Source organism: Salmo salar, chromosome 11 (genome assembly GCF_965601325.2).
Source record: "Salmo salar chromosome 11, fSalSal1, whole genome shotgun sequence".
In the NCBI taxonomy this organism is placed as follows: Eukaryota; Metazoa; Chordata; class Actinopteri; order Salmoniformes; family Salmonidae; genus Salmo; species Salmo salar.
This window is the reverse complement of record NC_138301.1, coordinates 26,161,573-26,181,992: the sequence shown is the minus strand read 5'-3', so window position 1 is coordinate 26,181,992 and position 20,420 is coordinate 26,161,573. Positions and strand designations below refer to the sequence as shown.

At 45.1% G+C, this 20,420-nt stretch overlaps 1 protein-coding gene across 4 annotated transcripts in view; it reads right to left on the bottom strand.

Moving 5' to 3' along the window:
• Positions 1-397: 397 nt before the first annotated feature.
• LOC106562320 (diacylglycerol lipase-alpha) overlaps positions 398-20,420 on the bottom strand; it is a 42,579-nt gene continuing 22,556 nt past the window's right edge. For 2 of the 4 annotated variants that reach the window (XM_082957831.1, XM_082957832.1), the window contains exons 4-21: positions 19,618-19,719; positions 19,261-19,399; positions 19,113-19,172; positions 18,899-18,986; positions 18,620-18,754; positions 18,387-18,464; positions 18,159-18,283; positions 17,603-17,753; positions 16,827-16,910; positions 15,210-15,287; positions 14,849-14,929; positions 14,361-14,503; positions 12,769-12,837; positions 12,607-12,679; positions 10,629-10,837; positions 8,641-8,767; positions 4,693-4,865; positions 398-3,709 (exon numbers count right to left, since the gene is read on the bottom strand). In XM_082957831.1, the coding sequence (XP_082813957.1) occupies positions 2,635-3,709; positions 4,693-4,865; positions 8,641-8,767; positions 10,629-10,837; positions 12,607-12,679; positions 12,769-12,837; positions 14,361-14,503; positions 14,849-14,929; positions 15,210-15,287; positions 16,827-16,910; positions 17,603-17,753; positions 18,159-18,283; positions 18,387-18,464; positions 18,620-18,754; positions 18,899-18,986; positions 19,113-19,172; positions 19,261-19,399; positions 19,618-19,719 (2,990 nt within the window). In that variant the 3' untranslated portion in view covers positions 398-2,634. Of the gene's footprint in view, positions 3,710-4,692; positions 4,866-5,598; positions 8,075-8,640; positions 8,768-10,628; positions 10,838-12,606; positions 12,680-12,768; positions 12,838-14,360; positions 14,504-14,848; positions 14,930-15,209; positions 15,288-16,826; positions 16,911-17,602; positions 17,754-18,158; positions 18,284-18,386; positions 18,465-18,619; positions 18,755-18,898; positions 18,987-19,112; positions 19,173-19,260; positions 19,400-19,617; positions 19,720-20,420 lie in introns of those variants that run through there. The other 2 variants (XM_014127123.3, XM_082957833.1) reach the window with 2 other exon arrangements.

Below are 20,420 nucleotides of genomic sequence, written 5' to 3'. Positions count from 1 at the left end.
ATATAGATTTCTTTCACAAGAGACAGTATAATTCAGTGGAGAAAAACTGTCTCTTTAACTTGATTTGTGAATGGATAGCTATAACCTGTCATGAAATAGCTATATACTGGGTTCATTGGTCTACAATTAACAAAATATGACTTTATAATTTACATGTGAATATCTACTTGAATGTGCAATCAACAGAAGCATAATGTCAGACATCCAGATAGGGCCTAGATCATTTCAAACTAAAGCCAGCTGGCATTTGGGCTGTTATGTAGGTTGCTACCAATGTTTTCTCACTATTCTCCCACCGCACAACCACCATTATGGTAGGCCTATCTAGCTAAAAATATGCATTTTGTTGAGAGGTTAGCAAATAGAAATGACATTTAAAAAAAAAAGTTTGAAGTAATTTTCTTTAAAATTGGTTTTGCTTTATTCCATTACAGGCAGGGCAGTGAGGGGTGGTGGGGTTAAATACATTCTCAATCTGGGACAGGAAGGGAAGAGAGCAAACCAGGTAAACATGGACAAGACATCATTGAATTATTTATCTGTCAACACAGACCAATTTCTAAATCAGTTATCAATTTTGTTCAATTCTGCCAATCTGTCATATAGATCTTTCTCACTAAATATATTCCTTTTTTTTCTCCATACATTTGTACTTTTTCTATATATGTCAATATTGATATAGATTTGTAATATACCTGTTACCGTAATACAGTCATTTTCTACGTTATTCTATTTTCATTTAATCTTTTTTTTTTACAAAGACAGGAAACATGACATCTGCATTTAAATAAGGACAAAGAAGACACTGCTGTACATGTCATGGTGAAAAGAGAATGTGGCATCTTCCTATGGTGGTGCTGATATAGCCGACACTGGGCCATGACCCACTGCAGCAAAGCTATTTCACACTGGTTGTTCAACACTGTGTTGGCAAAGTAGAGACTGCTGTGAGAGCATGGATTTGTGTGGTGTCAAACTGTAATCTGGCCACAGAGTGAGGCCTGTTGAGTGACACCACAGCAAAGCCATTTCTAAGAGTAAAGCTTCTATAGGTCACCACAGTGACCCCTTCATAATGGATGTATTGTATCAGAGGTCACTGTAATGACCCCACTTCCTATTATAGAATCTGTCTTTCTGCCATCACCATGGCAGCTAGTGGAGGCTGCTGAGGGGAGAACGGCTCATAATAATGGCTGGAACAGAGCGAATGGAATCAAACACATAGAAACCATGTTTTTGATACCATTCCGCTAATTCCGCTCCAGCTATTACCACGAGCTCGTCCTCCCCAATTAAGGTGCCACCAACCTCCTGTGATGTTGACACCCAGTACTTTTTCACTTGGACAGAGATATTTTCCCACAGAGATATTCCCTTATTTTGAGAGAGTTGGCTGAAATTCACCAGCCTTTCCCAGCAACTGAAAGCAAACTCATAGAACGCAAACCAAACTGTTACAAGAGTAATAATAAGGATAATAATAACATCAATAATAGTAAGAAACAACAGTAATAAATAATGTAGTGTTTGATCCAACTAATACAACTGATATGAAATATGTTTGCCACATGTTTTAGTAAAATGTAGTGAAAGTGGGCACTACAACCCATCCAGTTCAACCCCAATATGCTTGAGATGAACCAGTTTAAAGGGAACCAAAGACTTAGAAGTCATTGACATAATTGTGTACCTCAGCAAGACCCCTTTAAGAGGAACAATCTCCTACAGTGCATCTCATGTTTTTTTTATATAGCATAATTGGCTTGGTACAAACACTTGGAGAGAGACATGTTTTTGGAGATTTGTGCCATGGCAGTGGTGTAGGGATAGCTTCCTCATCCTCGCCAGGGCGTTTTAACACCGTTTGAACAGGAATATGTTAGAAAGAGTTGCTGACTGACGAGTGATTTCTGTTAAAATGGATACTATGTTCCTCATGCTATAAAAGACCAAAGACCAAAACCACATTCTTAACATTTGTCACAATCACAGTTTTAAGACACATCAATTCTCTATGATCTACACTCCTTCTCTTCCACACTGTCATTTCCTGATAGACCTGAGAAACAAAACGTCTTCTCTCTCTCCTTTCTATTGTTCAGCATCTGTCTCCGTTTTTTTACTTTCCTGATATTAAAGATGAATAAGCTTTAGGAGCTGATGAGGGAGGAGGGTAAGTTAATTGTGGTTATGTGCCAATGAAAACCCCACCTAGTGTCTAACTCCTCCCTACCCCTGTTCAGTTGTCTCCCATTTGATAAAGTCACGTCACTGCAGGGCTGTAATGCTACCATGTGTTGATGTGAGTGAGATAGTGTGTGTTGGAATGACAGTCAGTGGTGAGGCTTTTCACCCCAAAGCAGAACAGGCCCCTGGCATGCAGACAGAGATTAAAATGTATTATTACAATAGTAGTGAAAATGCTTTACACAGCTTTTGACACCTGAAAATGGTTTTTCATCTCAGTCTTATTCATTATGGTCTGCCATGTCATGTCTTTGTAAGGTACTGTAACAGCATAGCAGATTGCATTCCGCATGCATGTTCAGTGATACTTTAACATCAGATAGATGCAGCAACGGAATAAGGAAAGAGGAGAGAGAAAGAGTCATGGAGGGACTGAGTGGGCCACTATACCATAGACGCCAGTGTGTTTTCTTCAGGGTAGGGACAGGGAGTGGAGGTTCGTAGTGAGTGCGTGGGAAGAGGTGCTCCGTCGGCGGGAGAGAGGTCATTGAGCTCACCAGAGGAAGAGAGAGGGAATGAGGGTGAGAGGGAGATGCCAGAGGAAGGGTCAGCAGATCCAGCAAAGGTACGCGGGGGCTTGGGGACCAGGTTAGGCTCCATTGTGGCCCGAGCCAGAAGCTGTGTATCGTCCCCCCTCTGTCCTTCCCCTGGCCCCTCTCCCTGACCATACGACCCCCGACCGGACTCGGACTCCCCGTCAGACAACTCCAGAGGCGGTGAGCCACTGCCATCCAGCCTGAAGAGAGAGTCCAGGTACTGTGCAAACTCCAGCACTGCCTGGCTAGGGTTGCCGTTGGACAGCTGGGCTGGAGGAGTGGAGGAGGAGGGCTGTGACTCTCCTGTCTCTGTTTCCCATCCTTCTGCCTCTACTCCCTCCTCCTCCCCATGGCTGAAGCGTGGGCTGAGGGGAGCATTAGGGGTGCTGCCTGGGCTGTAAATGCCAGGCATTTGATAGCAAGGGGCGGCACAAGGCTCTTTTTGTGTGAAAGGCTGACCTATGACACTCTGGGCCAGTGGTGCTGGGGAGTGGTGGCCACTATAGCGCGGGGTGGAAGGGGAGAGGCGCATGGGGTAGTCTGGGGTGGAGCCGGATCCCAGAGGAGTGAAGTAAGGTCCTGCCTCTCCCAGCTCGTGCTCTGGGGTGGCCTGGTAGAGGCAGTCGGCAGCCAGCAGCTCAGTGCGGGAGCTGAGAGAGGGGTTCTCCTCAGGGATAGGTGCATTCAGTTGGAAGGGGAGGCACCCCAGCATGGGCGAGCCCCTGAGTGCAGCTGAGGAGCGTCGGGAGTCCAGGCTGTAGAGGGACTCGGCGTCTGACAGGCTCTCCATCACGGCCAGGGGGGCGTGGCGGTCCCTCAGCTCCACGGTAAGGCGCTCCCTGGCCCCCCGCAGAACCACTGGCACTGGGGGAGGGGGGCACTCCGCAAAGCCATCCAGGGATATCTCAGAGCGAGCACAGGAACTGAGAGGAGGAAAGGAGGGAAAGAGGATGAAAGCAAAGGAGGGAGGGAGGGAGGGAGGAAATAAATTGGAGGCAGAAATGGTAAGGGGTCAAGTAAGAAAAAGGTAGAATACGGTAGGAATAATATAAGATGGATGTGAGTAAAGAAAGGGGGGTATTATAGAGAGTAGAGATGATAGAGTGATAGAGGAGAGGTGTTGGAGCACAGAGGGGTAGGAGAGAGGGATAAAGGTTAGGGTTACACTTCACAATCACTAACAGGCCACTAGACTACTTCTGTTCTACAGGGGCTAAACCAGAGGGGGCGAGGGGGGGGGGACTGTACTACCATACGTTGCCACTGATCTGGAGTCAGACCAATGACTGTGGGTCAGAGAGCGAGGAGCGTGCATGGGAGAAAGTTAGTGGCAGAGTTAATGCTGTCATGCTTTACTATCTGAACACATAGAACAAACCTTGAAGGACTAGGTACATTCTTGCACATAACATACATTCATTCATTCATTCAATGGCCAAAATAAAGGAAACACCAACATAAAGTGTCTTAATAGGTTGTAGGGCCACCACGAGCCAGAACAGCTTCAATGCACCTTGGTATAGATTCTACACGTGACTGGAACTCTATTGGAGGGATGCAACATAATCAATTTCATGCTCATCCACCATTCAGTGGATAGGGGTATTGTCATCCTATGGGGGCAGAGCCATGGTAGCTAAAATGTAAAAAATAACAGCCTGCCCAGCATTTTTACACATGACCCTAAGCATGATGGGATGTTAATTGCTTAATTAACTCAGGAACCACACGTGTGGAAGCACCTGCTTTCGATATACTTTGTATCCTTAATTTACTCAAGTGTTTCCATTATTTGGGCAGTTACCTGTACACACGCATGAGATTTTTGATTAGTCAGTCAGTCATATATTTTTCCAGTCTCTGCCCAGACCCTCCCAAAGCTCCACCCGTATCCCAGTGGACTGACCGAACACTGCTGTTCCTGCGGTGTTGGGTGGTTGGGGTGGGTTGTTGGGAGGCAGGAGGCGGGGCGGCTGCCATGAAGATGGTCTCTGGGTTCAGGTCCACCTCGGTTGGGCTCACCATTACCTTAGCAGCCGACAGCAGGGCTGTCTTCCCCTTGTTATAGTTCTCCAGCACCTGTCAATAACACGATAGGAGCAGCAGTCAATTTACTGCTACCAGCATTGTAGACATTATTGACTGATTTGGAGGCTCTGGAAGGACTGAAGGAGGAGGGAGAGCAGTAACAGTGAACTAAGGCGATCAGTAAGGAGACAACAGTTACTACACTCTTGGTAATCCCATCACCACACAGAGAGCACAGACAACAGTTACTACACTCATGGTAATCACAACACCACACAGAGAGAGCACAGACAACAGTTACTGCACTCATGGTAATCACAACACCACACAGAGAGAGCACAGACAACAGTTACTACACTCATGGTAATCACATCACCACATAGAGAGCACAGACAACAGTTACTACACTCATGGTAATCACAACACCACACAGAGAGCACAGACAACAGTTACTACACTCATGGTAATCACATCACCACACAGAGAGCACAGACAACAGTTACTACACTCATGGTAATCACATCACCACACAGAGAGCACAGACAACAGTTACTACACTCATGGTAATCACATCACCACACAGAGAGCACAGACAACAGTTACTACACTCATGGTAATCACATCACCACACAGAGAGCACAGACAACAGTTACTACACTCATGGTAATCACAACACCACACAGAGAGCACAGACAACAGTTACTACACTCATGGTAATCACATCACCACACAGAGAGCACAGACAACAGTTACTACACTCATGGTAATCACAACACCACACAGGTAAATATATTATTTGTCTTTAATGAGTTAAAACACAAAATGAAAAATAGCATGATTCAAAAACATACAATATCATGAATAAATATGAAAACATGTGTATCACAAGCCATGCATTTTTTAAAACACATTGTGACATGGAATACAACATTACAACATGAAAATGACAAATGGCTATAATGAAACATAAAAATAAATGATAATGGGAGTTAACATTGAACAAACATGCATGGTATTGGTATGAAAGCTATGTGTAACAAAACAGGAAGAGATGGACAGAGAGGGATGGGAGTAAAAACAGTCAGCTAATGATGGGTGTCAATCAGCTTATAAAAAACTAAATGAAGTACAGTACTTTTCTGGATATAACTATAGCACATACTGAGAACCAGGCAAAAGAACAATAAGGCAACAAGCAGCATGACCTTAATATTCCCATAGCAACAACAACAATAGAAAAAGGCACATCGCCAACACCCCAGCAGCACCATAGGGGACAGAATCAGAAACAAAGCCACCAAGATCAAATACTGTAAAACACATCAACCAGTAGGTGCATCTCCAACAGTGCTCAGAGTGCTCTCCCACAGCGCAGAACAGTACCAGGGAAGTACTGTTCTGCCTCCATGACCAGTGCTTGACTTGGACTGAAATAGGTGCTGGCACTCATTTTGAGTGCTGGTACTGTTTACATTTAGGTGCTTGAGCTAGGAAAAGGAGCTCAAGCAGTAGAACATGTGTGGTGCAGGTATTCAGCTCTGGTGAGCTCCTGCCCAAGTCAAGCCCTAACCATGACTAATAGACAAGCACGTCCTCCCTCTTTGTAACGAACCCACGGAGATACATTATTAGGTCAATTTATCTTTTGACTAATTATATCAATGAATTGAGCATAAACGAGGGCTAGCTCAGTGCTCCATCATCTCACTAATATAAAGTCAACTGGTCTGAATGGTGGGAGGTTATTTCAGGCTGGTCAATCTGTACAAGTAGTCATCACCGTCAGGTAACAGGCTACTCTAATATAAAACCAGACCATTAGAATCCATTTGATGTGACCACACGGTCTACAGTAGCCTGGTTGCCAGTCTGTTTGTGCCATCATGTCAACTGTGGGGGAATCAGAGGACTCAGAGACACTTAGCACATCCTCCTTACTCAGGACACCTTGAGCTGCCAATTAGGAACAGTAGGAGGCCACAAGGAATAATAAGGAGGGGGTTAGTGTTGGAGAAATGGGGGTAACCATGGAAACCTCACTGCATCTAGAGAAAAGCGTGTGTTAGTTATTAAGTAGGTTGTGTGGTGGTTTCTCAATCCGAACAGTTTGAAGCTAAAGCAAAGAGCAAGACAGGGTTTGTAAGACTGAAGAGGCAGAGGAGGACTGTGAGCTGGAAAGGAGAGGTAGAGGCTGTAACGTTAAACCAGAGGATTTGGGATAGGTTGTGTGGGGGTGGTGGATGGTGTATTTGAAGAGTCTACTTGGAGAGATGAAGGGGTATTGGATAGTACAGGTTCAGAGGGGCTTGGTGGAAGGGTACTGCAGGGTACACCTGTAAGAGGAGGTGGTCTGTCTGTCATGATTGTGGGGGAAAGGGTAGGTCTGTTTGGGGTGGTACTTGATGCTTGAGGGAAAGAGAATGGGTGTGACACAGAGGTGTGGAGAACAAGTCAGTTTCCTGAGTAGAGGGGCCATTCAATAATTGGGAGACGGCGGGTTGGTCAACGTGGGAGACGGCGGGTTGGTCAACGTGGGAGACGGCGGGTTGGTCAACGTGGGAGACGGCGGGTTGGTCAACGTGGGAGACGGCGGGTTGGTCAACGTGGGAGACGGCGGGTTGGTCAACGTGGGAGACGGCGGGTTGGTCAACGTGGGAGACGGCGGGTTGGTCAACGTGGGAGACGGCGGGTTGGTCAACGTGGGGTTGGTCAACGTGGGAGCCAGCGGGTTGGTCAACGTGGGAGACGACGGGTTGGTCAACGTGGGAGATAGAAGTTTGGTCTATTTGGGGGAAGGTATTTGATGGTTCAGTGGGGGAAAGACTACCTATAATAGGAGGGGTAGAGTGTGTTTGGGGAACAGATGGGGTATCTGTAAGAAGGGTAGATGGCAGCTCTATTCTGGCAGCAGAGGAACAATCTGAAAGAGAACAGGGAGAGGAAAGGTATTTGTGGGTATCAGAAGATGCATTTGAAAGAGGAGAGAAACAGAGTGGGTCTTTCTTGGTATCAGAAGAGCTATCTGAAAGAGGAGAGGTGGAGAGTGAGTCTTTGTGGGCGTTAGAGGAGGTATCTGAAAGAGGAGAGGTGGAGAGTGAGTCTTTGTGGGCGTTAGAGGAGGTATCTGAAAGCAGAGGTGTAGAGGGCAGCTCTGTTTCAGAGGTTATGACCACAACAGTACTGGCTGGTTGGCCCTCATCCTCATCCTCCATCAGTTCTGCCTCTGCCTGCTCAGAACTGAGACCAAATGGTTCCAGTACCTGCAGAGACATCATAAGTATCACACAGACATACAAACACACCACTGCAATTTCAACCACACAACACCACGCTTACACCAATACCCCCCACACAGCAGACACACTCCAACACCAATGCAGGTCCATCAGAGTAACCTCAGTATAGACTAAGCATGTAGTGCCTGTGGAGCAGACCAGACAGAACATCCAGCACACCATCAGTGAACAGCACCCTTCTCCAGCTACAGCACAAGAAAACATGAGGTTAGTTCTAACTATTCATTGAAAACATACAATTGTTAGGAAAGCTTTTACAGACAGAAACCCACAAACACATCCATACATCGAACATTCATCCAGTGTCGTCACCTGCCAACTCAGTGTATAAATGATGTTTGATTCATTGATATTTCCCTCAGTGCATTTCACCCGTGCCCTGCTACCTTATTCTGTCACCACCTCCAACAGAGCATCTGACCAGCACCCCTACACTCTCATTTTATCTACAGGAAACCTCCACTCATCCCATCCAACACACAAAGGAAACCCAGACAGACATGGACAGTGTATCTATTATATTCACAGACCTTGTTGAGTCCCTCCATCACCATGTGAGGCATGTGCTCGTTTAGCATGGCAGGGGAGATGATGACCTCGTTGAAAGACTTGTTATCCCCCCAGAGAGCTGAGTAGGTGGGCTCCTCCTGTCCACAGCTACACACAGAGAGAGGCATGCTAAATGATATACGCAGCAAAATGATGTATGCACATTTATACCAAAAGTAATGTCTGAGTAAAGCCAGCCTTTTGCCTAGTACAGTTTCTATCCAATTAGCATTAAACATGTCACACTAGAAGTGTACTAAACTGATTGGTAGTATACACTGTCCTCACCCACCTGGACAAAAGGAATGTATGTGAGGATGCTGTTCATCGACTACAATACCGCTAAGCTCATCACAAAGCTCTCAGCCTTGGGACTGAACTCCTCCCTATGCAACTGGGTCCTGGACTTCCTGACGGGCCGCCCCCAGGTGGTGAAGGTAGGCAACATCACCTCCTTCACACTGATCCTCAACACGGGAGCCCCACAAGGGGGTCCTCAGTCCCCTACTGTACTCCCTGTATACCCACGACTGTGTGGCCTCACACAGTTCCAACTCCATCATCAAGTTCACTGACGACACAACAGTAGCTTTAGTACCAACCATGACGAGACGGCCTACAGAGAGGAGGAAGGCGTTCTGATGGCATAGTGCCAGGTAAACAACCTCTCACTCAACGTCAGCAAAACAAACGAGCTGATTGTGGACTTCAGGAGGAACCAGGCTGGGCACTCTCCCATCCTCATCAACATGGCCACCCAGGAGACGGTTAAAAACAAAGTTCCTCGGCGTAAGCATCTCCAAGGAGCTGAAATGGTCAAACCACACGGACACCGTGGTGAAGAAGCTTCAGCGCTTAAGATGGCAGGAAGGATAATTGATCTAGATCAAGAATCAGCCACCAACCTGTACACAAAACTCATCCTCCTAAAACTTGAAAGCAATTTACAGGACACTACTCATCCCCTTCACTCAAAACAGATAGATATGGGGACTCTTTTATTCCAACAGCCATTAGGCTGTATAATAGATAGTCTGTTGGTCCCTCCAGTATACAGCATATTGCATTTTCACTTTAAATGTGTAGCTATAACACTCTGAAATCATTATTTTGTGTGGTTTCTGTTTTCATGTTTTATGTAAAGTCTTTTTAAGCACATGACCAAACAAATTTCCCCCTGGTGGGGGAAGGTACGACAGCAACTCTTCAACCTCAGGAGGCTGGAGAAATTTGGCCTGTCCCCAAGGGCCCTCACAGTGTCCAACAGGAGCACCATCGAGAGCATACTGTTGGGTTGCATCAACTCCACTGCCGCTGACTGCAAGGCTCTACAGAGGGTGGTATGCTCGGCCAAACGCACCATCGGGTGCACAATGCCTGGCCTCCAGTACTCCTCCAACACAAAGTGTTGCAGGAAGGCCAAGATGATCATCATGGACCTCAGCCACCCGAGCCACGGCCTGTTCTCCCCGATTTCAACACTCAATATAGGAACATCATAGCAAAAACTGACAGACTGGCCAATAGCTTCTACCCCGAGACCATCAGGCTGCTGAATAGCCACCACTAGTCAGCTACCTGCTCCCCCTATCCCTCTCCTGCCCCCCGGACTTCATTTTACCTCCCCCTCAACAGACATTTATCCGCCCGCCCCTACCTCTCCTCTGCTCCCCCTCAACCCACAATGGACATCTATCCTTGTTACTCACTCGTCACTCTATGGAGAAGTATCCTTGTTTACACACTTCACTACTTTTAACTGCTGCAGCTGTATAGAATTTAAACCTAGCTGTAAATGTGTGTCTATATACAGAATATGCCGTCCTGTGATCTTGTTCTATTCTATTATTTCACTTTTTATTACTACTATATAAAGAGGATTCCACAGTACCCTGAAATAACATCTGTGACCCTGTGCATATGACTAATAAACTTTCTTGTTCCATCATTGTAATGCCAGGGCTCTTACCATGTCTCTGAGGGGTGGTTGTGGACCACGTGGATGACCTTGCCCGGGGGGTAGAGGGGGGTGGAGGCTGACAGGGCGATGCTGAGATCACTGGGGTGCAGCCAGAGACGGGTGCTGGGGGGCACGGGGGCTGCCTGGGGCTGGGGGCCGTCGTCCACAGGCAGCTCGGACTTAGGAATGCACTTAGTGCCCCCTGCAATGATCCTCCACTGGCAGGGAGATATCAGCAGTTACAACCTATACTGATAGCAGTTAGAGCACAGTGTTGATGCTTCCTTTCTGTTGAATATACAGAGCTTGACCACACACACACTCTTTGCTATCTAATTGGAAATACAGTTGTAGTCGGAAGTTTACATACACCTTAGCCAAATACATTTCAACTCAGTTTTTGACAATTCCTGACATTTAATCCTAGTAAAAAGTCCCTGTCTTAGGTCAGTTAGGATCACCACTTTATTTTAACAATGTGAAATGTCAGAATAATAGTAGAGAGAAGGATTTGTTTCAGCTTTTATTTCTTTCATCACATTCCCAGTGGGTCAGAAGTTTACATAAACTCAATTAGTATTTGGTAGCATTGCCTTTAAATCGTTTAACTTGGGTCAAACGCTTCGGGTAGCCTTCCCACAATAAGTTGGGTGAATTTTGGCCCATTCCTCTTGACAGAGCTGGTGTAACTGAGTCAGGTTTGTAGGCCTCCTTGCTCGCACAAGCTTTTTCAGTTCTGCCCACATATTTTCTATAGGATTGAGGTCAGGGCTTTGTGATGGCCATTCCAATACCTTGACTTTGTTGTCCTTAAGCCATTTTGCCACAACTTTGGAAGTATGCTTGGGGTCATTGTCCATTTGGAAGACCCATTTGCGTCCAAGCTTTAACTTCCTGACTGATGTCTTGAGATGTTGCTTCAATATATCCACATCATTTTCCTACCTCATGATGCCATCTATTTTGGAAAGTGCAACAGTCCCTCCTGCAGCAAAGCACCCCCACAACATGATGCTGCCACCCCCGTGCTTCACTGTTGGGATGGTGTTCTTCGGCTTGCAAGCCTCCCCCTTTTTCCTCCAAACATAATGATGGTCATTATGGGCAAACAGTTATATTTTTGTTTCATCAGACCAGAGGACATTTCTCCAAAAAGTACGATCTTTGTCCCCATGTGCAGTTGCAAACGGTAGTCTGGCTTTTTTTATGGCGGTTTTGGAGCAGTGGCTTCTTCCTTGCTGAGCGGCCTTTCAGGTTATGTCGATATAGGACTCGTTTTATTGTGAATATAGATACTTTTGTACCGGTTTCCTCCAGCATCTTCACACGGTCCTTTGCTGTTGTTCTGGGATTGATTTGCACTTTTCGCACCACAGTACGTTAATCTCTAGGAGACAGACCGCGTCTCCTTCCTGAGCGGTATGACGGCTGCGTGGTCCCATGGTGTTTATACTTGCGTACTATTGTTTGTACAGGTGAACATGGTACCTTCAGGCATTTGGAAATTGCTCCCAAGGATGAACCAGACTTGTGGAGGTCTACAATTTCTTTTCTGAGGTCTTGGCTGATTGCTTTTGATTTTCCCATGATGTCAAGCAAAGAGGCACTGAGTTTGAAGGTAGGCCTTGAAATACATCCACAGGTACACCTCCAATTGACTCAAATTATGTCAATTAGCCTATCAGAAGCTTCTAAAGCCACGACTTCATTTTCTGGAACTTTCCAAGCTGTTTAAAGGCACAGTCAACTTAGTGTATGTGAACTTCTGACCCACTGGAATTGCGAAACAGTGAATTATAAGTGAAATAATCTGTCTGTAAACAATTGTTGGAAAAATGACTTGTGTCATGCACAAAGTAGATGTCCTAACCGACTTGCCAAAACTATAGTTTGTTAACAAGAAATTTGTGGAGTGGTTGAAAAACAAGTTTTATTGACTCCAACCTAAGTGTATGTAAACTTCCGACTTCAATTGTACATGCGCTACCTTTGGCTTGTCGCTCTTCTGTAAGACTTCCAGCAGGTGGCGCCGAAACCCCTCCAACTGAGAGAGACCAATCCTATGAGAGACAAACAGGAGAGAAATGAGTCCAGCTGTACACCATCACAGATACTTGAAATAGGTGGGGTTTCTACATAGATGACATACCTTGGGACAAGGTCCTTTCCCAAAACGACAGAGGTGACAAACTCTTTGGAGTACTCCATGGCATCCTCACTGTAGAAACAAAACAATGAGAGTCAAATCAAATCAAATGTTATTGGTCACATACACATATTTAGCAAATGTTACTGCGGGTGTAGCGAAATGCTTGTCAGAGACACAAAAAGTGAAAGAGGATGTGGAAAAAAGGAAGAGAGGGTCATGTGTGTGAGTGTGATGTGTACTCTCTTTCCCTCCATCACCACAAACTGTTACTGCTGAATTTCCAACCAGATGTTTTCCACACACAAAAATCATGAGTCTGATCTCATTCCAACTGGATAAATAATTCAACGTCTCTCCACAGCAAGCGTCGATGTGTAGAGGAATCAAGGCCCGCGATGATATGCCCTTCGATAAAAAGCATCCAAGATATCGACATCGGTGTCATAAAAGGGATTGGGATCTAATCAATTCCCAATAGATGAGATCAGAGACAAATGGGCTAGATCACGAGGCATGACTGACAAATATGAAGAAGATCTCAGCACATAAAACACTGGTGTATACAGAGATGGTGCTTCTGAGTTCCCTGCTTTATGCTATAACCTAGAAACTGGAGGACTTGACAAAAGGCCTCTACCTCATTTGATCAGCACAGATCATCTAGAACCAGTTCTAACCTAAAATGACCTTCTCAGAACAGCACTGGACTCTGGCAGAGCACTGGAACATGTCATATGTTCACACAACCTCTTTCACCATGATTTACATTGCAAATCCAGTTTGAGGGGACTGGCTGCTTTATAGAGGTTATTTAGCTTTGCCACAAGGCAAAAAGAAACAAACCCCATAATAGAGCCTAATATCTCCTGAAAGACACAAGCCCCATAAGAGCCTAATATCTCCTGAAAGACACAAGCCCCATAAGAGCCTAATATCTCCTGAAAGACACAAGCCCCATAATAGAGCCTAATATCTCCTGAAAGACACAAGCCCCATAATAGAGCCTAATATCTCCTGAAAGACACAAGCCCCATAATAGAGCCTAATATCTCCTGAAAGACACAAGCCCCATAATAGAGCCTAATATCTCCTGAAAGTCACAAGCCCCATAATAGAGCCTAATATCTCCTGAAAGACACAAGCCCCATAATAGAGCCTAATATCTCCTGAAAGACACAAGCCCTATAATAGAGCCTAATATCTCCTGAAAGACACAAGCCCCATAATAGAGCCTAATATCTCCTGAAAGACACAAGCCCTATAATAGAGCCTAATATCTCCTGAAAGACACAAGCCCCATAATAGAGCCTAATATCTACTGAAAGAAACACATGGGCATGTTACACAGTGATCTTATGACTGTTGAAGGTGAGACGTTTCAGTGTGCGTGTTTAGTGTACTATCGGTAATTTAGTTCCCAATGCAATTCCAGCCTATACAAGCAATGGGATATGGGTCTGATGCAAAGTTCTTGATCTGAGTAGGTCTTGGTGCTTTCTGTCCTGTTGCAATAGCTACAAGTGGCTACAAGCAATGGGCCGAGCAACTACATCTACCATATAGTTTGATGACATGATGATGTCCATATTTACCTCAGAAGGCCACCTGGTGGAGAGTAGGAGTAGCACTGCAGTGTGGGGTACTGGGGACGGAGTAGGAAGGACAGGATGGCTGCTGTACCGGCACCAAGGGAGTGTCCAACTATCACCAGCCCGTAGTGCATGGTTCCCTTACCCTGAGAAAAACATTAGGTTTAGACTTGTACACACACACACGCTCCTAATGCTCTGTTCCCATGAAAGTGTAAGTTACGTAAACATGTATTACATTTCAACCAATAAACCCAAATCCTTTCTACACAGATTAGAATAATACTTGTATACACACACACACACACACACACACACACACACATACATACACACACACACACCCTTCAACAAAATCTTATATTTCTTCTAATGCTCTGTTCCCATGAAAGTGTTAGTTAGGCAAACGTATTACATTTCAACTAATATACACAAATCCTTTCTACCACACTCCACACTGAGACAAATCCACATATTCATCACTCATGTACCAAATCTCTCCCAAAGGCTTGTGACAAGATCATTTCCTGCTCCAGTTTCTTCTTAATGTACTCTGCTGAGTAAACCATCCCCTGAGAGAGGAAGAGAGGAAGGGAGGGAATGGCAGAGAGAAGGAGAGGCAGACTGTTATATTCCATTCATCTTTGCTTCGCTTCAGCCTCTTAATTAAATAATTTTAATATCCACTCATTTTACATCTATGAATCACTCCACTTTTGAGAGGTGAAATGGCCCCTGCGCTTTGGGAGCATATTGGACCAATATCTCTTGGGGATGGTTTGTAAGAGGGTGAAGAGACACCCAAGGGAACCTCTGATGTGACTAGGTCTGGCTGGGTGAATGCATTCTGACCTTGTGGCCCAGCCAGTTTCCATGCTGCTCCTCCACTGGCAGACGCTCAGAGTCCCCTGTGAGATCAGTCAGTGCATCCTAACACAAAACACACACACGAGAGAGAGAGAGAGAAAGAAAAAAAAACATGTTATGATACTACTACATGCACTTAAAGAGATTCTCTGGTACTTTTGTAAACTTTTTAGCCACTAGTTCTGAAAGTAGCACTCACGAGCCAAAAGCGGTCCCTGAAAACTGCGTACTACTTCACGTGTGCAGATATGTGCACCATATCATTGCTCTCTGTCTCCCGGCAACCTCATTGGATTACACTGGGCAGGCTAGCTGTCACTCAGTGGCAGGCAGCCTAGCGGTTAGAGCGTTGGGACCGTAACCGAAAGGTTGCTTGTTCGAATCCCAGAGCTGGTAAAGTGGAAAAATCTGCTGTTCTGCCCTTGAGCAAGGCAGATGTCAATTAAGGCAGCCACACGGCACCTCTCTGATTCAGTTGTTGGGTTAAATGCAGAAGACACATTTTGGTTGAATGCATTCAGTTGTGCCACTGACCCATTCAAATGCAAGGGACTGTACTCATTGGCCAGAACTCGAATTGCTAGGGGGCTGGGCCACATTGTAGACCAATAGTTCCCTCAATAATGTAGAGCAAATGGCACGGCACACAAATGTAGAGCAAATGGCATGGCACAGCTTGAAGAAAACAGTCACTTTCAAACTAGGGATTTAGTGGCTAATTGAGGTAAAACAGTAATTCTGCTCATAGATGATGCATGTATGAACTACACATTGACACATATAGCCCAAAGTGGGAGGTTTCAAAAAAATACTTAGTTATATACTCTTAGTTGCCGGAGCATGTCTTTAAGTGGAGGAGGTGATAACAAAAGATGAAAGACAGAAAAGACAGTGTGTGGGTGTGTGAGAGAGACAGAGAGCGACAGAGAGAGCTCTATTTCCTCAAGTAAAGAAAAAACTATTTTGCTGTGAGAAAAATAACCGTGAGATTTTAAATAGATGGGTTGACACATATTCCAGGGGAGTTCTGAATACTGCAAGCAAGTGCAACACATTTTCTTCCTGCTCCAGTTAAATAAGTCTCCTATCCTTGGACACTAAGAAAAGTTACCTCAAAATGTATAAAGTACAGTGATTTTACAGTACTGGAGCAAAATTGAGCTCATAGAATGCTTAGCCAACAAGAGAGGTGGTGTGGGAGTTCAGTTGAAGATGGAGACTTCATGGGAATTTGATGTCATAGAACTGTGAGGAATTTAACTTCACTGAAAGTCATTGTACTGCATAACATTGTATTGTGCTCCATGATTGACTGACATGGACTCTGGTGACTATCTAGTCATTCACTTGAGAGTCATTGTCTGCATCCCAAATAGTACCTTTTGGCCTATATAGTGGACTGTGTAGGTTGTTAGTCTTTTTGGGAGGTGCCATCACCCTCTCTCTTTTTTTAAACACTACATGCACAAATTTTGACCAGAAGCTCTTGTCAAAAGTGTTGCAATATATAGGGAATAGATTGCCACTTGGGACACAACCATGGTAGTTAGATGACTCTCTGGTCAGTCACTTGTGAGTCATTGGTTTGTTACTGTGTCTTACTTTGGGGGACAGGGTTCCTCGAATGCTGATGACAACTTTCTTTTTCCCATGATCCACAGCCACAAAGAAAGGTGTCTCGTAAACCTATGAAGGGGAGAGAGAATAGTGAGAGGTAGCAGCTAAATCTAGTTATTTTAGTTACACACATCAATCAAAGGTATCGCAGATGAAACAGCCAAGGACTATAATGATGACTTCCATCATGGAGTGTCCTGGCCTAACTCCCTCTGTGATGCGAGTCTGCAGAGTCCAGACCCTCCACTCTTCTGCTAGCTAGCCTGCATGCTGTGGTTTAATGGATGGAAAGTCAGACTTGGCCCAGTTAACAGAGAAGTCTGCTTTACAAATCAGTCAGTGTGTTTTGAGAGCTCTCTTTCTCGCTACGGCAACTTCCCTCTGCAAACGGAAAATAATTAACAGGTGGAATATTTTGTATGTGATTGGGATAGTATTTGTCCAGTCAGCCACTTGGCAGTGTGATTTACTTCCCATGGTACATAGCAATATAAGGTGTTATATTACATATATTATTGAGGGAACTAAGTGCAATATATCATTGAGGAATCGTTTAGAGAAACAATTCCAAGGAGAATGATTCAGCAAATTGTTGACTGACAGACAATATGACAAATCATACACCTGTTCATCTGTACAGTGCAAATTGCTTCTAGTAACACTGCATGTTGTATCTTCTGTATTCTACTCATGCCAGGTAATTGTCCAGACTGACCCCTGACCTCTAAGTCTGTCAGCCTTCTGTTTGGTACTCTACTCACCGCGTCGTGCCAGGATGTGTAGACAACGTGGACCTGCTTCAGCTCTCTGTCCAGGAAGTGGCGGCGGATAGCCAGGACGTTACAGCCACAGCAGTTATCCTCCTCCACTGTCACTGTCTGGGACAGCCTAGAGCCAGACCCTGATGTACAGCTGAGAGAGAGATGGAGGGAGGGAGAGAGAGAGTAGTGGACAGACAAAGAGACGAGAGAGGAAAATGGAGAGAGGAAGAGAGAGAGCGAGATGGAGAGATTACTACAATAGGTCCTTAGATTGAGTGTGTGAGTCTAAAACACAAACATATATATCTGTGTGATTCAGTGTATTTAGGTCTTTGTATCACTAGTCAAGTGGTTAGTGCGTGGGTCAGTGTTTTGTCTGAACAGTGGAGTGGAACACGCTGTGTGTCAGTGCTCCATTGTTTACTCACTGTGTCAGAGAGCGGGGTCTGACCAGAGTGTTATTGTCCCAGTGGACTACCACTTTGTCAATACTGATGAATGTGAAATGTGAAACCGGTGTAAGTGCATGGGATGGGAGGGAGGCAGGCAGACTTACTGACAGGAGCTGGCCAGGCGGCACAGCCCACACGCAGGCTTCCTTATCAGGTACATGGGCCAGCCGTACGCTGCCAGGGCAAACAGCATGTAGTAACACACCTCCTTGTACATGCCCATCTCCGTCTGAGGGACACACACACACAATGTTAAAAATACATCCAACACAGAGACAGAGGCTACACCACTGCCTTAGATGTTCAATATAAATCCACAAACACACACTCACCGAGTTCTTAAGGTCCAGGTATTTGGTGTTGCGAGTTACAGGCATTCCAGATAAGAAGGCTAAAATGTCATTGTTGGCCTGAGGGAGAAAAACAACACAATTTCACACATTGGAATATACAGTACTAGTAAGACTATGTCAAACACAAACAGGCCCTCCAACTCTGTTAGCATTTTACCTAGCCCCCCCATCCCTCTCTCTCTCTCGCCATACTGGTCCCCATCCCCTGTTACCTGGTCCAGGATGGCACCTCTGTTGGACCTCTGTCTCTGGCGAAGCAGCACCAGGCCAGCTATGATGTCACTAGGCACAATGTCCAGATCTCTGAAGAACTCTGCAAACAGGCTGGCCACCTCGGAATACGCATCCTAACGGGAGAGGAGAGATAAAGGTTGAACCATGAATAACCACAAGAACAGATCCTAACCACAACCATTGCTTCTCACTGAATAGATTGTATCATACAGGAAGTTGGGTGATGGATAGAGAAACATTAATTCTATTTCCCTCACAGACTGTGTGTCCTGGGCTCGGGTGCAGCACATGAAGAACTTCAGTCTCCTGCTCCAGCTGCTGGCTTGGCCCTCCTCTAGCCTGTGTCTGAGGAAGTGAGGCACAGCAGGATGGTTACCTTAGTGTGCTGTGCTTGGTGTGGACAGAGTAGGGCAAAGAGGGTAGTAGTGTGTAGGGCAGATGGTAGTAGTGTGTAGGGAAGAGGGTACCAACCTGAGGGTGCAGGTGGTATACTCTGTAGAGATGGTAGTGTGTAGGGCAGAGGGTACCAACCTGAGGGTTTAGAGATGGTAGTGTGTAGGGCAGATCGTACCAACCTAAGGGTGTACAGACGGTAGTATGCAGGGAAGAGGGTACCAACCTGAGGGTGTAGGTGGTGAGGTTGCGTTGGCGTCGCCGGGTGGCTTTCAGTTTGACAAAGGTGCGTCCCGTGGGGTCAAAGGTACACATGAGGGTGAAGCACACGCTGAAGATCACCAGCCAATTGCACACCACAATCCCTGGGGGGGAGACAGGGTGGAGAAAGCATCGTTTTTATATATTGTGATCTTGATAACGAACCACGCAAATGTGTAAGAAAAGCAAAACATGCCCATGGGCATTTCTACTCCATTACTTTGTTTTACAAGTCCGTCCTTGTTCTCTTTGAAAAATACTCTAGTCTACAACATTCTTACTCCATTGATTGCTGCTCCCTCATACTCCCTCTCTAACTCACCCAAAGCAAGGTTCTTGGCAGTGACATCAGAGCACGGTTGGTAGTATTGGAAAAGCCAGGCGATCCCCACCACTGCATATACCAACTCCACCAACAAGATGGCTGAAAGAGAGAAAGCAGAGAGGGAAGTGAAACACAGGGAAACAACATTACTCAATATTGTGAAATTAGACAGGATATTCTGAGAACAGGTGGACGATACAGTGCCTTTGGAAAGTAAAAAATTAAAACAAATGCATAAAAAAATTAAAAACGAAATACCTAATTTACAGTTGAAGTCGGAAATTTACACACACTTAGGTTGAAGTCAACAAACTTGTTAACAAACTATAGTTTTGGCAAGAGGGTTAAGGACATCTACTTTGTGCATGACACAAGTAATCTTTCCAACAATTGTTAACAGACAGATTATTTCACTTATAATTCACAATTCCAATAGGTCAGAAGTTTACATACACTAAGTTGACTGTGCCTTTAAACAGCTTGGAAAATTCCAGAAAATGTCATGACTTTAGAAGCTTCTGATCGGCTAATTGACATAATTTGAGTCAATTGGAGGTGTACCTGTGGATGTATTTCAAGGCCTACCTTCAAACTCAGTGCCTCTTTGCTTGACATCATGGGAAAATCAAAAGCAATCAGCCAAGACCTCAGAAAAAAAATTGTGGACCTCCTGGAATTGTGATACAGTGAATTATAAGTGAAATAATCTGTGTGTAAACAATTGTTGGAAAAATTACTTGGGTCATGCACAAAGTAGATGCTTTCTCTCTCCACAAGTCTGGTTCAACCTTGGGAGCAAT